At 33.2% G+C, this 21,484-nt stretch overlaps 1 protein-coding gene across 1 annotated transcript; it reads right to left on the reverse strand.

Moving 5' to 3' along the window:
- Positions 1 to 6,024: 6,024 nt before the first annotated feature.
- Positions 6,025 to 8,270, reverse strand: LOC108207681 (MADS-box protein JOINTLESS). The gene is made up of 6 exons (XM_064086914.1): positions 8,014 to 8,270; positions 6,955 to 7,051; positions 6,642 to 6,685; positions 6,379 to 6,478; positions 6,225 to 6,266; positions 6,025 to 6,138 (listed from the first exon to the last, which is right to left on the reverse strand). The coding sequence occupies exons 1-6, from the start codon at positions 8,268 to 8,270 to the stop codon at positions 6,025 to 6,027; spliced, it is 654 nt and encodes a 217-aa protein (XP_063942984.1).
- Positions 8,271 to 21,484: the final 13,214 nt, after the last annotated feature.

The raw sequence follows: 21,484 nt of genomic DNA on the forward strand, positions 1-21,484 counted from the left end.
CAAGAGTTAGTGTTTGCTTCTGATTGGCCACTGGAAAGAATGGTGTCTTTCTGGATTTATCAATGATCAGGGTTCATCTTGATCAACCTTCATTTGTGACATCTTGTCCTTCGAACACATATGAACAACACAAAAGACTCTAGAGTAGTCAACGATCATCACAAAAAGATATCTGGCTTTGTTGTAGATATAACATTAACTGATCCGTAGAAATCCATATGTATCATCTGAAGCGGCTCAGAAATGTTGATCATATCTTTGCTTCTTTGTGATGCTCCTTCGACTTCCCTATTGACATACCTCATAAGCTTCATCCATATAGAATCCCAGATGAGGTAGTCCTCTCACTAATTCTCTTCTTACGAATAAAAAGAGCTCCTTGTTTTGACATACAAGTGCGAGAGCTTCAAGTGCCATAGCTAATACTCATCTGATGAGGCTTCACTATCAAAACAGCTCACTCCATCTTCAGTTGAAGTTCCATATTAGCTACGAGCAAAATTCACATCCTTCCTGATTTGAGATAAAACACTATTCCATGAACTGACATACTGTCATTTGTCAGAGAACAGTCTGATACTCAGAATTTGTGTGCTTTGACTCTTTTCAAGAAAGATATGCTTCCATGATGACATTCCATAAAACAGGCATGTCCCGAAAGAGAATCTTTGTCGTCATCTTTCAAAGACTATTGACGGAACTGCTCGCACGATCACATTTGCTAACAGGGTACTTTTGTGAATCATATGATTTCAGCTACTCAGAAAATAGAGTGCACCAAAAATCATATGGATCATATGTAACCTGCAATCACAAATGGAAAGAGTTCTATGGTCCCCAATCATAACTGGGTCCGGATGGATTAGAGATTTTTCTTTAACAGTGGTAACAACAGAAGCAACCTTAACATGCTAATTCTTATCTAGACATTGCCCTAATGTGATTCTCAAACATGCTTTTTCAAAATCAATGCAAGTACAAAGACATGCATTCATGACATGAAAATAAACAGACATGATGTTGAGTACACATGGCAAACAGTCAAAGATAAGACAAGAGCAAGATAGGCAGTTATGCAATTCAGAAGATTCAGTATTCTCTACTTAAACCAATTAACACAAGTGCAACAGGTATCAAGTAGAATTACATATATTCAATAATCTTCTAAGAGCATAAGAATTTGACTCCAATCTGTTGTTATATGGCATTATACTATCTCTATTACCTAAGTCAGTTTTAGATCTCACATGAAGTTCTAAAATTTCTACTGACACAAGGTAGACATTCCATCATAGAACAAATAAATTCCTTAACAAACAATTCAGATAAATAAGCAAGTCTAATTGTACTAGGGAATCTGAAAGTAAGTGTTTTAACAAAGTTATACATGCTAGGATCATAACCCCTAAAACTAAGAGTCGTGTTCCAAAGGAAAGCTTCTAATCTCACCATTGCAAATAATCAAATCCTAAATATTCATACACATGTTAAGAATCTGCTAAAGACACATGCACAAGATTATCATCAATCCTAGTTACCAGAACAGTGATCTAGCATACTAGTCCAATCATTATCTATTGTGATGCTATCATGCTTGTGCTTGTGTGTTAAACAATTCTACTCAGAGATTTATAACATGCTTTGAATATAAAGAAATATGTATTGCATAGTTAGAAAGAATTCGTACCTGAGATGTGCAAGTTGAGTCATCTTCAGAGAATGCTAGGATAGCCAGATAACCATAATCATCCTTCTCATCAGCAACTGATCCAGCTCACACCTTTCCTAAAATAGCATAAGAACTTGTTGTGATGTTTCTTTCAAAACATCCACTTGAATTTCAGACAAGCCCTATCATCCTTGTTTGTCGAGGCTTCAATATATATAGCAACCTTCTTTTGCTAAAGATACCAAAAATATTGTGTGCGCTGACCAACTCAGTTTTCAAACAGCCTGTTGAATTGAACCCTGAAGAGTCTCCACTTGAAACCAATAGATTCCATCTGAATCTGACATGACTAAACCTCTCAGACAGTGTTATGCTAATCCTTGAAGTTCTGTCCTCACATTCTTCAAAAGTGTTAACTTTCGTCGACTTGAGCTTCCTCAAATTCAGCAGTTACAAACTCTTCTGTTCAATCCTAAGGTTCTGACATAAATGCACGAAACTGATTTGGTGCGGTAGTAACTCGATAATTATATCCTTAAACCTCCACAGTTCTCTGTCTTTGGTTCAGTTGATTCTGGATGGATTTAGCATTGGTACAATTCACTGAGTAATTGTATATCCCTGAATCACTGAGTTAGATTGAAATCCCTTGAAGATTCTTCTGCAAAAACTTCTCTTTTCCTACTACTAGTGGTGCCATTCAAAGTTGACATTCCGAGCCCTGGAAAGATGCTTCATTGTAGATGTAGCAAATTCCCATCCTGATCTGGTGATCTGATAATCAAGTCGGAGTAATTACTCAGATCAAGGCCTGAAGTACCTTCTTCAAAATCCACTTTTAGTAGTACCAAATTAGTCTTCAATAGAATCTTCTTCGAATCACAATCAGCTTTGTCGAACATAGAAAACTGCTTCTAATAATCCTTTGAGAAATCAATTGGATTGGGTCATCAATGTACTTCCATTACCGGTTCTGAGAATCTGGTATTTGAAAGCCCGGTGTTTGTCTTGTAATCTGTCAGCCTCATCTGTCTCAACTAAATGTCAATCTGATTTGTCTTGGACTAGAATAATTAATAAGGTTACGGGACACTTGATTATTTAAACTATGTTTAAATTATAAAGAAAATAAATTTAAAAATAAGTTTTAAAAGATGAAAGAAAATAAAGTATAAAATAAACTTAGTTAAATCTATAAAGTAAATTTATTTATATTTAAAAAATAAATTCAAATAAATTCATAATAAACTGAATAAGTTTAGAATAAATTTATTTCCAATTCATTTAGTAAATATATTAAAATTTATTAGATAAATTTAATTTTTGAAAATATTCAAGTGTCTCGTCTCCAATTAAATCATAGCTTCCAGAACAAATGAAATTGAACCCTTGAACTTGAACTTATATCCATAATCAGTTAAATCCTCTTAAATTTATATTTTATATTTTAACTTAAATTTAAATCATAAACTATACAAATTTAAATAATAAATTTATAAAAATTTATGATAAACTTGATAAAGTCTAAGAGTAAACTTTACAAGTCTAAAATAAATTTAAGCAAATTTATTAAATGAATTTAGCAAAGTTTATAAAGTAAATTTAATTAAGTTTATAAGATAAATTTAATTAATTCATAATAAACTCAATTAATAAGTTTAAAATAAATTAAGTTAAATTTATAAAATAAATTTATTAAAATTTAAAGTATAAATTTATAAGTCCCGGTCCAAAGTTCAGTATCCGACAGATAATCCTTGCTTAGGCCTACGGACAAATTTAGCAACACAAACCGGAAGAACATTTCCCCTAATCAAATATCAAAAGCTAGGTTCTTGATTTTCCGTACGATAAGGATCCTGATTTGTATATCAATCAGCCTGCTCTGATACCAATTGTTAGGTCCAAAGTATCGTAGAAGGGGGGGTTGAATACGATACTCACTACAATTTAAAATTCTTTCGAATCTTGCGGATAAATAAATTGCAGTCCTGTAATGGGTTTCGTGTTCCGGATATTTATTGGGTCGGTTTATGAGGATATGAAAATATTAAACCAACACACAATATTTTCCAAGGTATATCTGTATATTGATAAATACCTCGAAGGTGCTATAAATCCAAACCCGAAGGTTGGCTACAATGACCACTCCTCTAAATATTACAAGCCCTATCCACTACAAATATTTATGGTACAAAACTAGTCTAGGGTGTGTATATATTTAAGAGAGTTTGTGCATAGCACTTGGCCATCCATCCCGAAGGATGATGTTAATTGTGAGAACCACAATCACATATTTATAGGCTTTCATAAACTAACCATGGTTAACGAGTTCGTCCTGGACGACTTGAGTTCGTCCTGGACGGATTTGATTTAACAAAATAAATCTAACTCTAGAATGTACAAAGAGGTGGCGCCACTTTCATATACATATATATATATATATATATATATGAAAGTTGCGCCCCAAATGTATACATATGCTACTGTGGTCAAACTTGGCGCCATGGTCAAAGTTGGCGCCAGTACAGTGTGTCCCTGTGAGGTGTTCTTGGAAGAATTCCAAGTTGTAATGGTTGGCCCAAGGGAGATGAGTAGAGGCGCAACATTTGACCGGGTCAAATGTTGCGCTTCTTCATTGTTGTTCTTCCACAGTGGATGAGTAAGGGACTTAGAAAAATCCAAGCAACTTGCGCCATGACCTAGGAGGGTCAAACATGGCGCCAGTCAAACCTTGCGCCACATACAGTTGGTCCTCTCAGAGTGTAACCACTTAGAAACAAATCCATCATGTTGAACTTGCGCTATACAGTGATCAATTCCCCTGTTGTCTCTCCTTCAGGGACGTTGCATGGCTTCAGTGTACAGGAGCTTAAAGAGAGTGAAACCCTAGCTCCATGGACACATGCAAACCCTAGGGTGCCCTTGACACCTGACATCATCACATGCATGCATAATATATATAATATAATATATTATGTTGTTATTATATTAATAAATAAAAGTATATATAAATATATACACACATATATATATTATTTATATGAACATATAATAATATATGTACATATATTTAAATATATTCTCATATATTTAAATATATATAATATATAATTATATGTAAATGTAAATATATATATATAAATATATATAGAGATATATATATAGTTATTTATAAATATAAATATAAACATAAATATATATAAAGAAAAGTATATATAAATATATACATATATATAATATTTATATAAACATATAGTAACATATATATACACATATATTTAAATATATTCTCATATATTTAAATATATATAATATACATATAACTATGTGTAAATATAAATATAAATATATATATAAAGATATATATAACTCTCTCTAAATATACATATATTTATGCACATAATATAATATATATATACACTTAATTATATAAATGCTTATGTAAAATATAAATACATATATTATATACATATATATTTATTTAAATATACATACATATAAATATACATATACATATGTTTAAAAACATATATACATATATATTATATATATTATATTTAATTAAATATACATATATACATATATATAAATATATTTGTACATATACAAATATATAAGTGCACACATATAAAAGATAGGTCACTTTGGCATAGCTTGCAGAGGCTAGGCATTTGGCTTTGCTTGGCTTGACTTTGGAACAAATGACTTGATATGACTGGATCAATTCTTCGATCGATAAATACTTTGCAAAGCTCCGTACGTGCTGACGCTTAGTGCACTGGTCTGGTTCACAAGCGACTAACACTGAAGTTAAACATTGTACCTTCTTTGTCAACAAACATTGATCAGTCGGTTCCGGGTTAGTTTATGCTTCAGTTTGTTGATTATAAATAACCAACCAAGATATATAGAAATATCTTGCTTCAGGGGTTGCACTGAAATCTTTCGAGTACTTGGACAACATCTTCATTGCTTCCACAATCTTGAATACTTCAATCTTTATTCTTCACTGAGGCATGAACATATTAATGAACTTCTTCCAGTGAACTTATTCCTTCAAGACTGTAGATGGCTTCTTCAACCTTTGTCTTCGTATCTTCCGATTCCGGTGCAGGCGTAGTGTTATTTACTTGTCCTGTTCTATTGTTGAGTTATCATCCCTATGTAACAGATAGGGTTGTCTTTACATTTAGACTTACATGTATCTAGGAGAGGTTGGGCACAAAGAGCCTTATAGGAAGATCCATCCCTTCCAATTATGGTTTCTAAATCACATGGGATTAGGCCTCTGGAGATCTCCATCACCTTTATCGGGGAATCATGAATTTTTATTATAAGAAATATAATTAAAACTAAATGCAATACAAAAACAAAATGTAGAAAAAATAAAAGAAATCGAGAATAGAGATAAATGGAACTTTCACCTGTTGTTTTAGTCTAATGTTTTCTTTCATTAGTCGCATCTCCTGCATATATTTTAAAATAATCATTAATATAACATAAGAGAACATAATATGTAATGTAGTATCTTAATATTTTTAATTCTAATTACCTTTTGTTGTAAAGTCTCAATTTCTATCATAATCATCTCACTCTATATATGGATCATTAGGACATAAAATTTATAAGTCAGTACAGAGTCCCACAATTGAGTATGAAATTGCATGATAAGGTTCTCAAAAAATGTAAAACAAAATAAAACTTACCTTCTTTTTTACTAGACGACTTAGTTTATTTTCAAGAGATTTCTCTAACTGCTCTAATTCTTCTTTACTCATGCCTTCAAGAATTTCTCCTCTTATCTCCCTGTTTTATTGATATTTGGTCAAAATCTCAATCATCGTCATAATTATATACTAATATATATATATATATATATATATATATATATATATATTGTCATGGTTTTTAATGATATTTAGTCAAAATCAAATCAACGTCATTATAAATAACATATAATCATAATTACCTTAATGGATTGTTCTTAATATTCACTTTGTGGTTGCTCTGTACCTGCATATAACATACTTTATGTTAATAAGCTATAACATTAAGATATAATCCATATTTATCATTATAATGTATGTATATGACAATTTCCAGTTTTATGTGCGTTTCTTATGATCAACCAATCAACTACAACTCAAATCACTTGTTCATTATAAAAAAATCACTAAGTGCAACAATATATTTGATATGCTTAGTCCAATTAGTTAAATATCTTTTTTTTTATCATGTTTGACTTGTTTCTCAAAATCAAAAAATTGTCAAAAGATATTTACCTGAGCAGATGTTTGTTTCTTTTTATCGGCAGATGTTTGTTCCTTCTCCGGGAGATTCTTCAAGTATAAACTATGCCTTTCAAGTATATCATTCATTCTGGAAGAGATGTTAATACAACAAGTTTATATAGAAAAATACCTTTTTTCAAAAAAACAAGAGTTAACCCCAACATATATCATCTTCTACTTCAGAACTTAATAATGAATATATTTTTTAGGAGAGTGTTAAAGCATATATAAGACTTCCTATTAAGATTAAGATACAGTTATACATCTTTATATATCCTTAAAAATTTTAGTTCATTAATAAAAATAATTAGTAGGTTTCCTATATATTTCAAGGGCTTTTAATATTACTATCTATCACTTTTGAAAAGTATTCACAGATGAATTTTGATATAGAGAAATCAAATTATAATTATATTTTCCTACATATTTTATTATAAGATTATCATACTTACAAACAACTAACTGAAAATGGAAACTAGTATTTATATTTTGTCCTGGTTAACTTTTTTATTTCTATATAATATAATGAGATATGTGACCTACTCATGTCATGCACATTTTTTTATCTTTTTTATTTGACTCGGTAACACATGATATTTTTTATTTTTCTTATTTGACTCGAGTAACAATAGACTATGTTTTACATGATACATAAATATTTATTTAATTTATATTTATAAACCATATTTATTGTAAAAGATATGAAATTTAGTTATATCTTGAAATTTTATATTATATTATAGAAGTTTTAATAAGTTCTAGTACATTTATTGTTTTATTAAATATACTTTCAATAGTTAATAAACTTAAATATATAATAGAAAACTATCAAAATTTATAAAATAGAAAATTAGCCTGTTTTTATGAATTAATATTAATTTAAAAAACTATTTTCACAAAAAAAAAAAGTATCGAAAGAGACGGGTAGTTGGGAAAGATAGACACGCTTCCAATGGATTAAGCAACTTTGAAAAGATGATACCATAAAACAAGTTTGAAAACATGAAAGACTTTCACTCGATCAAGGAGACAAAAAAGGAAAGAGAGGACCTCGAACTAGCATATTGAAAGAGTTGTCCAGTAGAGTCTATGATGATGAGTGCAACATCAGCGTCACAAAGCACAGAAAGCTCTTCAGTTTTCTTGAAAATCCCTTTTTTTCTTTTGCAGAAAGTTACCCTTCTAGCTCCCGTGTTCTCTATCTTCTTTATCTCAGTGTTCTTCATCTTGTTTTCTAAATCAATCTTATGTTGCAACACAAACAATAACTTAATAATACCATGCATAGAAAACTGTGACACCGTCATATAAAGAATCCCAAGAAAAATAAAATATAAAAAGCACAGTAATATTTTTGTCATATTAAGGAAAACAACAAAACTCTTTCTCATCTCTGACAAGACAAAAGTAACACGTGGAGAAAGATAAGACCCTGTTTTTAAATAAGCAAGATTCCCTAGAGAAATTGGCTCTACTAACAATTAAGAGACACAAAAACTGACACCTAAAAATATGTGAGAATCTCTACTCTTAATATGTACTGAGTACTATGCTTGGACTATGTTGGTCTTTTACTGGAACTTTTATTTATAATAATTTTTTATTAAACTAATCTATTAAAATAATCATAAGACTTTTATTTTATAATGATTATAGGTTACACTAACCTATTAAAATAAATATCAAACATTCTTAGTTGATTAAGCAGACAAAGGAGGAAAGAGAGGACCTGGAGCCAGCATGCATATTTGAAGAGTTGGCTAGTATCAAAACCCAGAATGCTCTACAGCTTTCTCGAAAATCCCTTTTTTTCTTTTCCAAAATGACACCCTTCTACCTCCACCTCCTGTGTGTTCTATCTTCTTCATCTATGTGTTCTTCATCTTGTTCTCTAAATCAATTTTATGCTCCAACACGAACAATAACTTACAATATCATGCATAGAAAACTGTGACACCGCCATATAATAATATAGTCATAAATCAAGAATCCCAAGAAAAATAAAATATGAAAAGCAATAAGACCCTATTTTTAAATAAGCAAGATTCTCTAGAGAACTTAACTCTACTAACAATTAAGAGACACAAAAACTGACATCTAAAAATATGTGAGAATCTTTGCACGAATGTTTAGACTATGTTGGACTTTTAGTGGAACTTTTATTTTATAATAAATTTTTATTAAACTAATCTACTAAAATAATTGGAAGACTTTTGTTTTATAATGATTAGAGGTTAAACTAACCTATTAAAATAAATATCAAACATTCTTACTTGATTAAGCAGCCAGAGGAGAAAAGAGAGACCTGGAGCTAGCATGCATATTTGAAGAGTTGGCTGGTGCCTATGATGATGCCTATGATGATGAGTGCAACATCAGCATCTCAAAGTTCAAAAACCTCTTCACCTTTCTTGAAAATCCACTTTTTTCTTTTGCAAAATGATACCCTTCTACTTTCACATCCAGTGTTTTCTATCTTCTTCATCTATGTGTTCTTCATCTTGTTCTCTAAACCAATTTTCTGCTCCAACACAAACAATAACTTACAATATCATACATAGAAAACTGTGACACCGCCATATAATAAAATAGTCATTAATCAAGAATCCCAAGAAAAATAAAATATGAAAAGCACAGTAACATTTTTGCCATATCAAGGAAAACAACAAACACTACAAGAAAAACGACTTTTAGCGACCGACTTTCAGCGACCGCAGTTAGTCGCTGATAGGCTTTAGCGACGGAACCCGGTAGCTGAAAGCTGTCGCATATAATCTGGTCGCTGGCATGCACTCCAGCGACAGCTTTCTGCGACCGACTATTTAGCGACGGCTTTTAGCGACCGAACAGAGGAGAAAAGAGAGACCTGGAGCTAGCATGCATATTTGAAGATTGGCTGGTGCCTATGATGATGAGTGCAACATCAGCGTTTCAAAGTTCAAAAAGCTCTTCACCTTTCTTGACAATCCACTTTTTTCTTTTGCAAAATGATACCCTATACTTCCACATCCAGTGTTTTCTATCTTCTTCATCTATGTGTTCTTCATCTTGTTCTCTAAATCAATTTAATGCTCCAACACAAATAATAACTTAATAATATCATCTATGAGATAGAAAACTGTGGCACCACCATATATCAAAATAAAAATAAATGAAGAATCTCAAAAAAAAAAAATATAACAATTACAGTTAATATTTGTCGAATTAAGCAAAACACAAAACACTTTCTCATATGGACAAAACAAATGGAACACATGAAGAAAAGAGAGGATTTGTTTTAAATAAGCAAGAGTCTCGAGAGAAATTTACTCCACTGACAATTAATAGACACAAGAACGGACACCTAAAAATATGTGAGAATCTTTGATGTTATTATGCATTTACTCCCTCCGTCCCCTTTTACATGTCCCCTTTGAAAAAAAAATTTGTCCAAATTACTTGTCCACTTCTCTTTTCAAAGCAACTTTTTGTATGTTTTTTCAAAAAGTAACAACTTCCAATGTTTGACTAGCATATATATATACACAACTCTATCTAATTCATTACATTTATTAGGCATATGTATGAAAACAAGATATTCAACTAACATTTTCTTAAGATGCGTTATTTTTTCAAAAGGGACAAGTAAAAGGAGACGGAGGGAGTAATATTGATGTTTAGATTATGTTGGAATAGAACATATGAAAAATGATACTAGTAAGACCCTATTTTTAACCGAGACTCCACTAACAATTAATAGGCAGACAAGAACTGACACCTAAAAATATGTGAGAATCTATGTTGTTAATATGTACTACCTTCGTCCCTTTTTACTTGTCGACTTTTTGCACGTAATTTAAGGTGAGTAAAAAACATAATTCCGCTCATTATTTTTAAAATTTTCTTTTTGTGAATAAAAATATAAATTATAAACTTTAATTCAAAAAAAGAAAATTTTAAAAATAATAAGTAGAAGTATGTTTTTTAATCACATTAAGTTACGTGCAAACAGTCAAAGTGACAAGTAAAAAGGGACAGAGGTAGTATTAAATACTAATGCTTAGATTAAGATGGACTTTTATTTAATAATAATTTTTGGTTAAACTAATCTATAAAATAAGATTTTTATTTTCTAGTAATTATTGGTTAAATTAATTAACTAAAATAAATATCACATATTTTTATTATCCATGTGTCATATTTGCAGCTATGATTGGCTTGTCATATTCTCAAACTAACAATAACTATTATATATGGTTCTAATTTATTAATAAATAAAGAATTTATAAAAAATTTGTTTCTCGGTTATTCAAATACTATTATTAACAAATTTATAAATAAAATGAACTCTAGAATTTGATTTTTGGAAGCTTGATATTAGTTAAATATTAAGCATATTACACATTCATGGATAAAGAATAAATCCATTATTTTAACAAATTTAGTATTCTCAATGTAGTATAGTGAAATTTTATATAAAATTATGTGATTAAAAGATAATTAACATAGATGAAATACATATTTTTATAAAGGTATAGAAAATTATTACATATTTAATATCTTTTGAAAAAGTGTTAATGACCAAGTATGTTGAATAAATAATATATTTTATTTATATCTTGTATGATTAAATTATATTGAGTTGAATATGATTTTATTATACTTATCTAGATTAAAGTAATTTAAACTCATTTGTAATTTTTATTATTAAAATTTACTAAACTATTTCTTAATTTCAAAACTATTTTATTATGAAGATTGAAATATGAGTTAAGTTGCACATGCATGATACAAACACGGGTGCATATAATATATATACATATACATAACTTCTTAAAATGAGAACCGTGAGAACTTCCTTAATTTATCATATTTTGGCTAATCTAAACATCAAACTAGTGGGTACCCAATATAAAAAATGTATATAAAACTAGTCTCTTCCTAGCTAGTCAAAAAAAAAATTCAAAAAAAAATTCAAAAAAAAAGTCCACTGCCACGTCATCAGTGAATTTTTTTTATTTTTTAAAATTTTTTTTTCGGCTAGCTAGGTGGAGACCTTAACGATATACATTTTTTGTGAAGGTGCCCCTGGCGGGGCCTTCAAATGAATGAGATATTGATAAATTAAAAAAGTTCTCACGGTTCTCATTTTAAGAAAGTTCTCATTTGATCAAGTGCCTATATATATATATATATATATATATATATATATATATGATTTTTCAAGTTATTATAAATTATGTTTTTCATATTTTGATTTTTTTCGTTTACGAAAAATATTATTTGCGTTGTATGAATTATATGATAACTTAAAAAGATAATCATGGAGTGTTCGTTTTCTAGTATATTTTTTAATATTTTAAATTGGTTGTTTAATGATGTAAGAATAACCCGTGTTGTATCTAGGACAAAAAATGACCCAAAAAATCATCAAAATTTTGTAAACAAATTATAGGGAGTCAAATTTAAAATTTTGTGGGAATTCAACATGTATTAATATATCAAATAATACGTAGTATTTTTATCTTTTTTATTTATATCATACTAGGTAGTCAAATCAATATATTCATTATCTTAAATAATATGCATCATTCTTAATTCATAACAAACCTTATCTATTTTAATTAGTGCTTGTTTTGGAGTGTGGTTAAAAATTGTTGTGCTGTAGTGCTGGTAAAAAAAGTGTTGTGGTAAAAAAAGTGTTGTAGTAAAATCAGTTTGGTATTTTTTTTTATATTTGCATATCTTGAGTAATAATATTAAAAAAAAATATGAGATTTGATAGTGAAATATATGACCCTTTATACAAAAATTAAAAAGCAGCTTTTTGTAAAAATATTGGAGGGTCTGTTTTTTCTAAAACTGCTCTTCAATAAAAACGTTTTAGATTTACCAAACAATTTTACAGTTTTTTTTACATGTTTTTAAGCATAAAATTATTGTTGATTACCTTAATTGATTATGATTTATGTATCTTTTTTTTCTCTCATCTGTGGGTGTGAGAAGTGTTGGATATAAACAAAATAATAGCAACAAACGTGATTGAAACAAAGCAAATGATTTTACTGATATGGAAAGCTTACAACTCGATAAACAAACTGAGAACTACAAAAAGTAATAAACACCTATCTCAACTAGAGTGCTACAAATCAGGGACGTGCACCAGATTTGCTCAACTTATTTTCCAAGACTCCTAAACTAAAGCAACTGCTCTATGACTAAGTCTGTGTCAACGTTTACAAACCAAAGACACCTGACTTTATTTATCGACTAAGACACAGAATAAAACAATTAAATGTTTAGATTAAAAATAAACCCAACATACTCCCCCCTAATCTAAACATCTCCAAGTTCCCTGACTCCCAACAAACTCCTCATCTTCTCAAATTTTGCAACTGCTAACGCCTTTGTCAGAATATCAGCACGTTGCTCATTTGTACTGACATGTTTAATAACAATCAACCCTTGCTCAACACAATCTCGAATAAAATGATACCTCAAGTCAATGTGTTTGCTCCTGCCATGAAAAACCGGGTTGCGTGCTAGATCAACTGCTGAACGATTGTCAATATACAGAGTGACAGGTCCTGGTTTGACGTCCGTAACATGGCTGAGAAGTCGTTGGAGCCATATTGCTTGACAAGCAGCAGCCGTTGCTGCCATAAACTCGGCCTCACACGAAGACAAAGCCACGCACCTCTGTTTTTGAGAAACCCAAGTGATCAGATTTTCATCCAAGTAAAAAGCCATCCCTCCTGTACTTTTCCTATCATCCAAACTCCCAGCCATATCACTATCCGAGAAGCCAGCCAAGATATAATTTCCACGACCTCGCTTGTAAACCAGCCCATAATTTAGAGTTCCTTTCACGTACCTGAAAATTCGTTTCACAGCACTTAAATGGAGTACAGTTGGTCTCTCCATGTATCGACTGACTATCCCCACGGCGTAAGCTATATCCGGGCGTGTGTGTACCAAGTATCGTAACCCACCAACCATGCTCTTGTATTGTGTAGAATTCACAGGGGTTCCATTTTTGTCAGCATGAAGTTGTAGTTAATGCTCCATGGGAAACTTCACAGCGTTGCATTCAAGTAAACCTGCTTTCTCAAGAATTTTTCTTGCATATGAAGTCTGTTTCACCTCGATAAACCCACTGCCCTGAATGACCTCCAAACCCAAATAATACGACAATTTTCCGAGGTCAGACATGTCGAATTCACGACTCATCTCCCCCTTGAATTTGACAATGTCTGACAGATTGGACCCCGTAATAATAAGATCATCTACATAGACGCCAACAATCAAACAATCCGAACCAACACGCTTTGTGTAAACAGCATGCTCAAATGGACATTTAGTGAAGCCCAAAGTTAACAAGTACTGATTCAACCTTGAATACCAGGTCCTTGGAGCTTGGCGAAGCCCATATAATGCTTTAAGAAGTAGATAAACCTTGTGTTCATACCCTTTCTGCACATAGCCCTTTGGTTGTGTGACATAAACTTCTTCTAAAAGAACACCATTGAGAAAAGCGGACTTGACATCAAGATGATGAATTTCCCAATCATTTTTGGCTGCCAACGCAAGCAACAAACGGACTGTTTCCAGCCGTGTAACGGGAGCAAAAACCTCTTCAAAGTCAATGCCTTGACGCTGAACGTATCCTTTTGCCACGAGGCGAGCTTTGTGTTTTGTGACAGCCCCGGTTTGATCTTTCTTCACTTTATACACCCATTTAAGATCGATAGGTTTTCGTCCTGAAGGAAGATCTGTTAGTTCCCACGTTTGGTTTTTTTCGATGGCAGCAATCTCGCTGTTCATTGCCTCCTGCCAGACCTGTTCTTTGGCAGCCTGTTCATAACAAACAGGCTCATCAATGCCCATAAGTAGTAACTCCTCTTCGAGTTCAACTTCAGTAGTTTGATCATAAATATCTTGAATGGGACGAAAATTGCGGGGTTGTTCACTTTCAGCATCCGTATCACCGGAACGTGCAGGGTCTGTCTCCATTTGATGTTGCACTGGTGTATGTACAACAGGTGACGTGGGAGTCTCATCCGTGTCTTCAAATGAGCACTCCACTATAAATTGTGGTGTCACCTGTGCAGTACTAGAAAAATTATTCTCCCAAGGCCAGGATTTATCCTCATGAAAGACTACATCACGACTGACTTGGACTTTGCCAGTGAGAGGATCATACAAACGGTACGCCTTTGTACCAGGTTCACGACCAAAATGTACCACCATTCGGCTACGTTCATCAAGCTTCTTCGTATAAACAGAGGGCACTTTCATGTACGCAATGCATCCAAAGACTCTCAAGAATTCAACACTTGGTTTCCTATCAAACCATGCTTCATATGGAGTAATAGTGGACATCGATCTAGTGGGTAGTTTGTTCAACATGTAAACGGCATGGCGGACAGCTTCTCCCCAATACATTTGTGGTACTTTTTTTTTCAGACAGCAAACTCCGTGCCATGGCAACTACTGTTCGGTTACGGCGTTCTACCACACCATTTTGTTGAGGTGTGTAGGGCGCCGTGTAGTGCCTTAGTATTCCATTATCATCACAAAACTTCTGAAAATCTCTTGAACAAAACTCGCCTCCACGATCTGTTCTGAGGACTTGAATACCTTGTTTAGCACCATTTTCCACCAACTGCTTGAATTGTTTGAAGTAATGGAGAGCTTCGTCCTTCGTTTTCAGCATATATACCCACATCATTCGAGTATAATCATCAACCAATAACATAAAGTACCGGTTACCAGCCGGAGTGGAGGGTGTAATTGGACCACACAAGTCTAAATGAATTAATTGTAGAGCAACTTTAGCAGAGAAATCAGTTTGAGAAGGAAATGGCTTACGAGTTTGTTTTGCCATGAGACAGCCACTACAAGTCTCCTTTGGTTGATTGAATGTAGGTAACCCGTGAGCCATACCATGTTTCGACATCAGTTGCATAGATTTAAAGTTCACGTGACCGAAGCGTTTGTGCCATAACTGGGTAGTCTCTTCTCCCTTTGTCAGCAAACACTCTTGTTGCGATGCTTCGATATAAATCTTATATAGTCGGTTCTCAGATCTCTTCACCTGCATGAGGAGTCGCCCACAACTATCGAAAACGCATAAGTGCTCTCCACCAATCTCTACTCTGTTCCCTTCTTCCGTTAACTGGCCTAGACTTATGATGTTACTCCGAAGCGTAGGAATGTAATATACCCCCTGCATCACTCGTGTTTCACCATTCTTACATACAAGTCTGATCGAACCCTTTCCCTCGATTTTTACCAAAGATCCATCACCAAAATTCACTTCTCCTTTAATAGTTTTGTCTAGTGTTTCAAATTTCTCTCGTCTTCCCGTCATATGATTGCTGGCACCATTATCAAGATACCAGGTGTTGCTCTCCATTCCACCATCATCACTTGATTTCTTGTCCTCGGTGAATGCCAACGTTCCACTCTCACACATAGCCATCAATAATGCTGGTTCATTATCATTTATTTGTGTCAGGTTCGCCTCTCCTTGCTGTTTCTTGAGCTTTGACGGTTTTCGACATTCAGCCGCAAAATGGCCATATCCCCCACAGTTAAAACACTTCACTTGGCTCCTATCACGAACCAAACGGTTGTCCCTCCTACGGTAATCTCTTCCACCCCCAGTGGAGACATTCTTCCCACTCCTCTTTAGCCATTCCTCTCTTGTCAGCAACAATTTGCCCTCCTCATTCTCCCTTTTCTGCCACTCATCCTCGGTTAGCAGAAGTTGCTGTCCCTCACTGCTTTCACCTGGTCCTTGCAAGCGTTCTTCGTGAGCTCGCAAAGAACCAACTACCTCCTCCACTGACATGGATTTCAAATTCCCAAATTGCTCAATGGCTGATGCAATTTGTAAAAATTTGGTTGGAACAGCTCTTAACAGTTTTTTCACCACATATTCCTCCTCAATTGTTTCTCCCAATGCCCTGATTTTTGTGACCAGGCCATTTAGTCTCATACAGAAATCATCGATTTGTTCCGAATCCTTCATCTTCAATGACTCGAATTCTGCCTTAAGTGTTTGTGCTTTGGCTTGTTTTACCTTATCCGCTCCCAAGCACATAATCTTAATAGCAGCCCAGGCATCCTTAGACGTCTTCTTCTCTGCAATCGACAAAAGTATGTCATCAGAGATGCCTTGGTACATGATAGCCATTGCACGCTTGTCAGTCTTCTCCTCAGCCACAGCCTTAGGATCTTTCGATTCAATCGCTTCCCACACCCCATAAGCTTGCATAATCACTTTCATCTTCATAGCCCAGGTGGTGTAGTTTGTTTTTGTCAACATTGAATAACTCAAGCCAAACGACCCTTCTTTGCCCTTACTCGACTCCATCTCTGCCTTGTTCGTGACTCACCAGGCAACCTCGCTCTGATACCAGATGTTGGATATAAACAAAATAATAGCAACAAACGTGATTGAAACAAAGCAAATGATTTTACTGATATGGAAAGCTTACAACTCGATAAACAAACTGAGAACTACAAAAAGTAATAAACACCTATCTCAACTAGAGTGCTACAAATCAGGGACGTGCACCAGATTTGCTCAACTTATTTTCCAAGACTCCTAAACTAAAGCAACTGCTCTATGACTAAGTCTGTGTCAACGTTTACAAACCAAAGACACCTGACTTTATTTATCGACTAAGACACAGAATAAAACAATTAAATGTTTAGATTAAAAATAAACCCAACAAGAAGAATCCTAAAAAATTCTTGTGCATCCAAGAATTCTCAAATATAGTGTAAAATAAATGAAGAATATCGGCTTGTAGTCCCCAACTCTTTCTAAATAGATGGGAGGGGTTGTCAGGGAGTTAATTACCTGCATTAAGGTACCACCATGTGGATGTCTACTTTATTTTCGACTAAAGATTTCCAGATGTTATTGGCAATTACCTAGCCCTTTCAAACTGAAAGCCTTCTCCCACTGTAGCATTATACCAAGTGCAGGTGTAGCATATGCATAAGGCATCACCACTTTAGACAGAGGGTTCAGATCACCGAGCCAGTCAAGCTCAGGAGGATTCTAAGGACAATGATAAAACTGTCAGATACCTTTAGCAATTAAAAAGAAATGAAGTTGTATTAAGGAACAAAGGGCAACCTCAGAAAGAACCAATGTGTCATACAATCAGATAGACTTCCACCTTCAGTGGCTCAACTCCAGGTGAAGGTTCTCCAGGCCAGTGAAGAACTTCCTGCAATTGAAAAGAAATATACACACGATCAGAAATATTTTAACCAAGGATAAATAGTATAAGATTAAACAAAAATCTTATGTGACTGCTATATACACCGTGAGTGGCCTTTGGCTTTGTGTTCTTCAAAGGGATCATACCGCACGAGTCTCAAGAACAATCTCTTCAATTTGTCATCTCCAAGTAATTACATCTGTGCATTTTAAAATCTCAAGAAAGCAAAATGAACATGTGCATGGACCATAGTAAAACTGTTTTCCCCGGAGCAAGGCCGTAGTAGTCTTTCGAGTTTTTTCCTCGAAAATCGGTATGCTCAATGTAGGAACTTTCAGTAACGAAACCTACGTCCGCCAAATAGATGCAAACTTAGTTAGCAAGGATGTCATGACATGAAACTTGCTGAAATATTGCCGAATCAACCCCCAAAAGTGGTAAAGGATTCAATTTTTATTGTGAACCAGCAGTAAACATGCTCAAAAGATATATAATCCTATTGTCTGCATCAAAATTAAGCCTATTTACAAATTCCTAAATATTCAGTCCGTTTCGAAATATAGGTATCTTAATTTTTTTTTGCACAAATCTTTTGACCGTATATTTAAAATCATTATTTTTTAAAAAAATCTTGAATTATAATATTAATCTTTTTTTTATTAAAAAACAGAATTTCAAAATAACAATTTTTTATTATATGATCAAAACATTAAGAATTATATGTCAAAAAGTCAAACGAACAATATTTCAAAACAAAAAGTAACATGACTCGGAGCTTTTGTTCTTTTCACGGGGCCTTGTTTTAATTGAGAAAGAATACTCCTTTTGTAACATAAGTTAATGTTATTAAAACAATAGTACAGGTTTTTTGTATATTGTATAATAATAAGAAAATGTTTCATGCACAAAATGTGGATAAAAAATCGTTCACAAAATGAGCATATGTTAAGTTTTGAATGGAATTATATATGCATTTATATATAACACCATTAAAATATTTCACATCAATTGCTATATCATTTTGTGTGAAATTTTGTATCCAATTTTGTGGATGTAATATTATCTGGTATTAATGACTACGATGATTTATTCACTGTTTTCGCCCAGTGCCAGTACGCAGTACAATTTTTGGATCCTTTCATATTGGAATGAAGAAATGAAGAAGTGAAAGCCATGATGATCTGTTTGAAGCTTTAGTCCCGTCAGTACTATAGGTAATTATTTAAAATAACAAAAGATTTAATTGCAAGTTTTACCACATAAAAAGCCATCGATCGATTTGTCCAGCTGTTGGGAAGGACAGTATGAAATATCTATGCTGTTGGACATTTTTGACTTGAGCTTTCACATTGCAACTACCCTAAGACAAAACTTACGATACAATGCACAAAAAATGTACCCGCTCTAATTATCTCAGTCATCATTACCCGTGTCAGAAACTCGAAACGAAATACACCTGAAATGATAATGACTATGCTCGAACGGAGGGGCCTGATCATGTTGAAGTAGGGATGTCTCGATCAATGGGAGCTTGAGCAACTAAGGAGCATGTCACATGGTTAGGTTTCAAGTACTGGAGTACTGCGTGTGGGACTTGTAGATTCCTTAAAATAGTATGATGGAAAAAAGAGAGACTTGTCATTGTTTTGGTTAACAATGGGCTTGTTGATTATACTTGCGAGCAAATGCAACTGCATGTACTATGCCTTTCTCACAGATTAGGTAATTGATTAGACACTTCGCAATGAAACCGGTTCAGCCCAGCTTATGTATAACTATACCTAGCCGAATGGCGGGTCCTTGTTATATATGCTTCTTCCTTTTTATTATGCAACTATCAAGAATCGATGTTTCGGTCGTACAGTCATATGTTCAAAACGCATACAATACCGATATAATGTTATTTGGATGAAAAAGGCTTGTTACACGACATCCTGATCTACATAAAATTTATTTAGAAATTTGTCGAGTAACTCTATAGTTAACACAGGTAAATAAATCAGATTAAGAGAATGATATGACCTAGTAAATGGGAACTTCATGCAATATGCACGATTCGAACTTGATCTTTTTTAGTGAAATCTAACCACTGTCTTTTTAGCACTCTCTTTCCGGTAGAAAATCATGTTAACCATTATTTGTTGACCATGGAAAAACATTTAAAATTTTCAACCTTCTAAGCTCCAGAATTCATCTCAGGAGTTCAAAGTATGCTGTTACACGTAATGCACAAAAATAAAACAAGGTTTCCAGAACAAGCACCAACCAGCAAACACTAGATTGTTTTTTCTTTGCACCGCTTGCGTGATAGCCTTATACTAACAAGGAACTAATTAGTGGCTTACTCAAGTAATATTAACAACCATAGAAAACTTGTGTAACTTATAGTACAAGTCACTAGAGAGGGCCCATGAAAATAATTCTCTATCTCGGTCGGGACATTACATGTGTATATAATTCCCCCTTATACGTGTACATGATTGGTCCCAGGCACTTAGGGTAAGTGGAGAGAATTAAATACAGTTTAATTAGTTTGTAAACACAAACAAATATTAACAGCAACTAATACATAACCAAGTTAATTAATCAGCATTTGCTTTGTTTCTTTCGGCAAAGTTGTGGGAACAGGGGATGTGGTTAGATTCGCCAAACACCGTAGCTTTGGTCCAAGATTTAGAATTTAAAAATTTGTTTATTGAGTTTAATAGCATAAAAATATTGCGAGTATGTGTATACATGTGTATGTGTCAGAGAAGCAACAAGCATTATATAAAAACAATCAAACTACTCCGCACAAGTCGTAAAAGTATTCAGCATTATGTTTAAATACAAACCACTTCTTTTCTTGGTATTATGGTGCGTGAGCCGACCATAAACTTGTACTGATTAACATGATCATCCTACTCGTTGGATAACTATTAAGGGGGTATTTGGATCAGAAATGAAAATGTGAGTGACAGGTATCAGAATGAGTTTTAATTGGATAATGGAGGGACTGATCGATCCGAAAATGAGATTTCTGTTTCATATAATAAAATTGCTAATTCAATTATAAACATATAAATTTAAGATTTCAATTCTTATTAACCAAACTCATTAATCATGATCCAAACTGTTGATAGTTGGTTGATTATAAGAAACAAAGTTTGTGAGATCCACTTATATCAGACCTGGAGTAAGTAGAACGAAAGTGATGAATCTATGTGCAACTTTAATCACAGTCGACTACTCCTGATCTGCAATTACTTTAGGGAGATCAAGTCAAGATTATACACCTATCAAGAGAGTAAACTATTACA

Source organism: Daucus carota, chromosome 2, assembly GCF_001625215.2.
Source record: "Daucus carota subsp. sativus chromosome 2, DH1 v3.0, whole genome shotgun sequence".
Lineage (NCBI taxonomy): Eukaryota > Viridiplantae > Streptophyta > Magnoliopsida > Apiales > Apiaceae > Daucus > Daucus carota.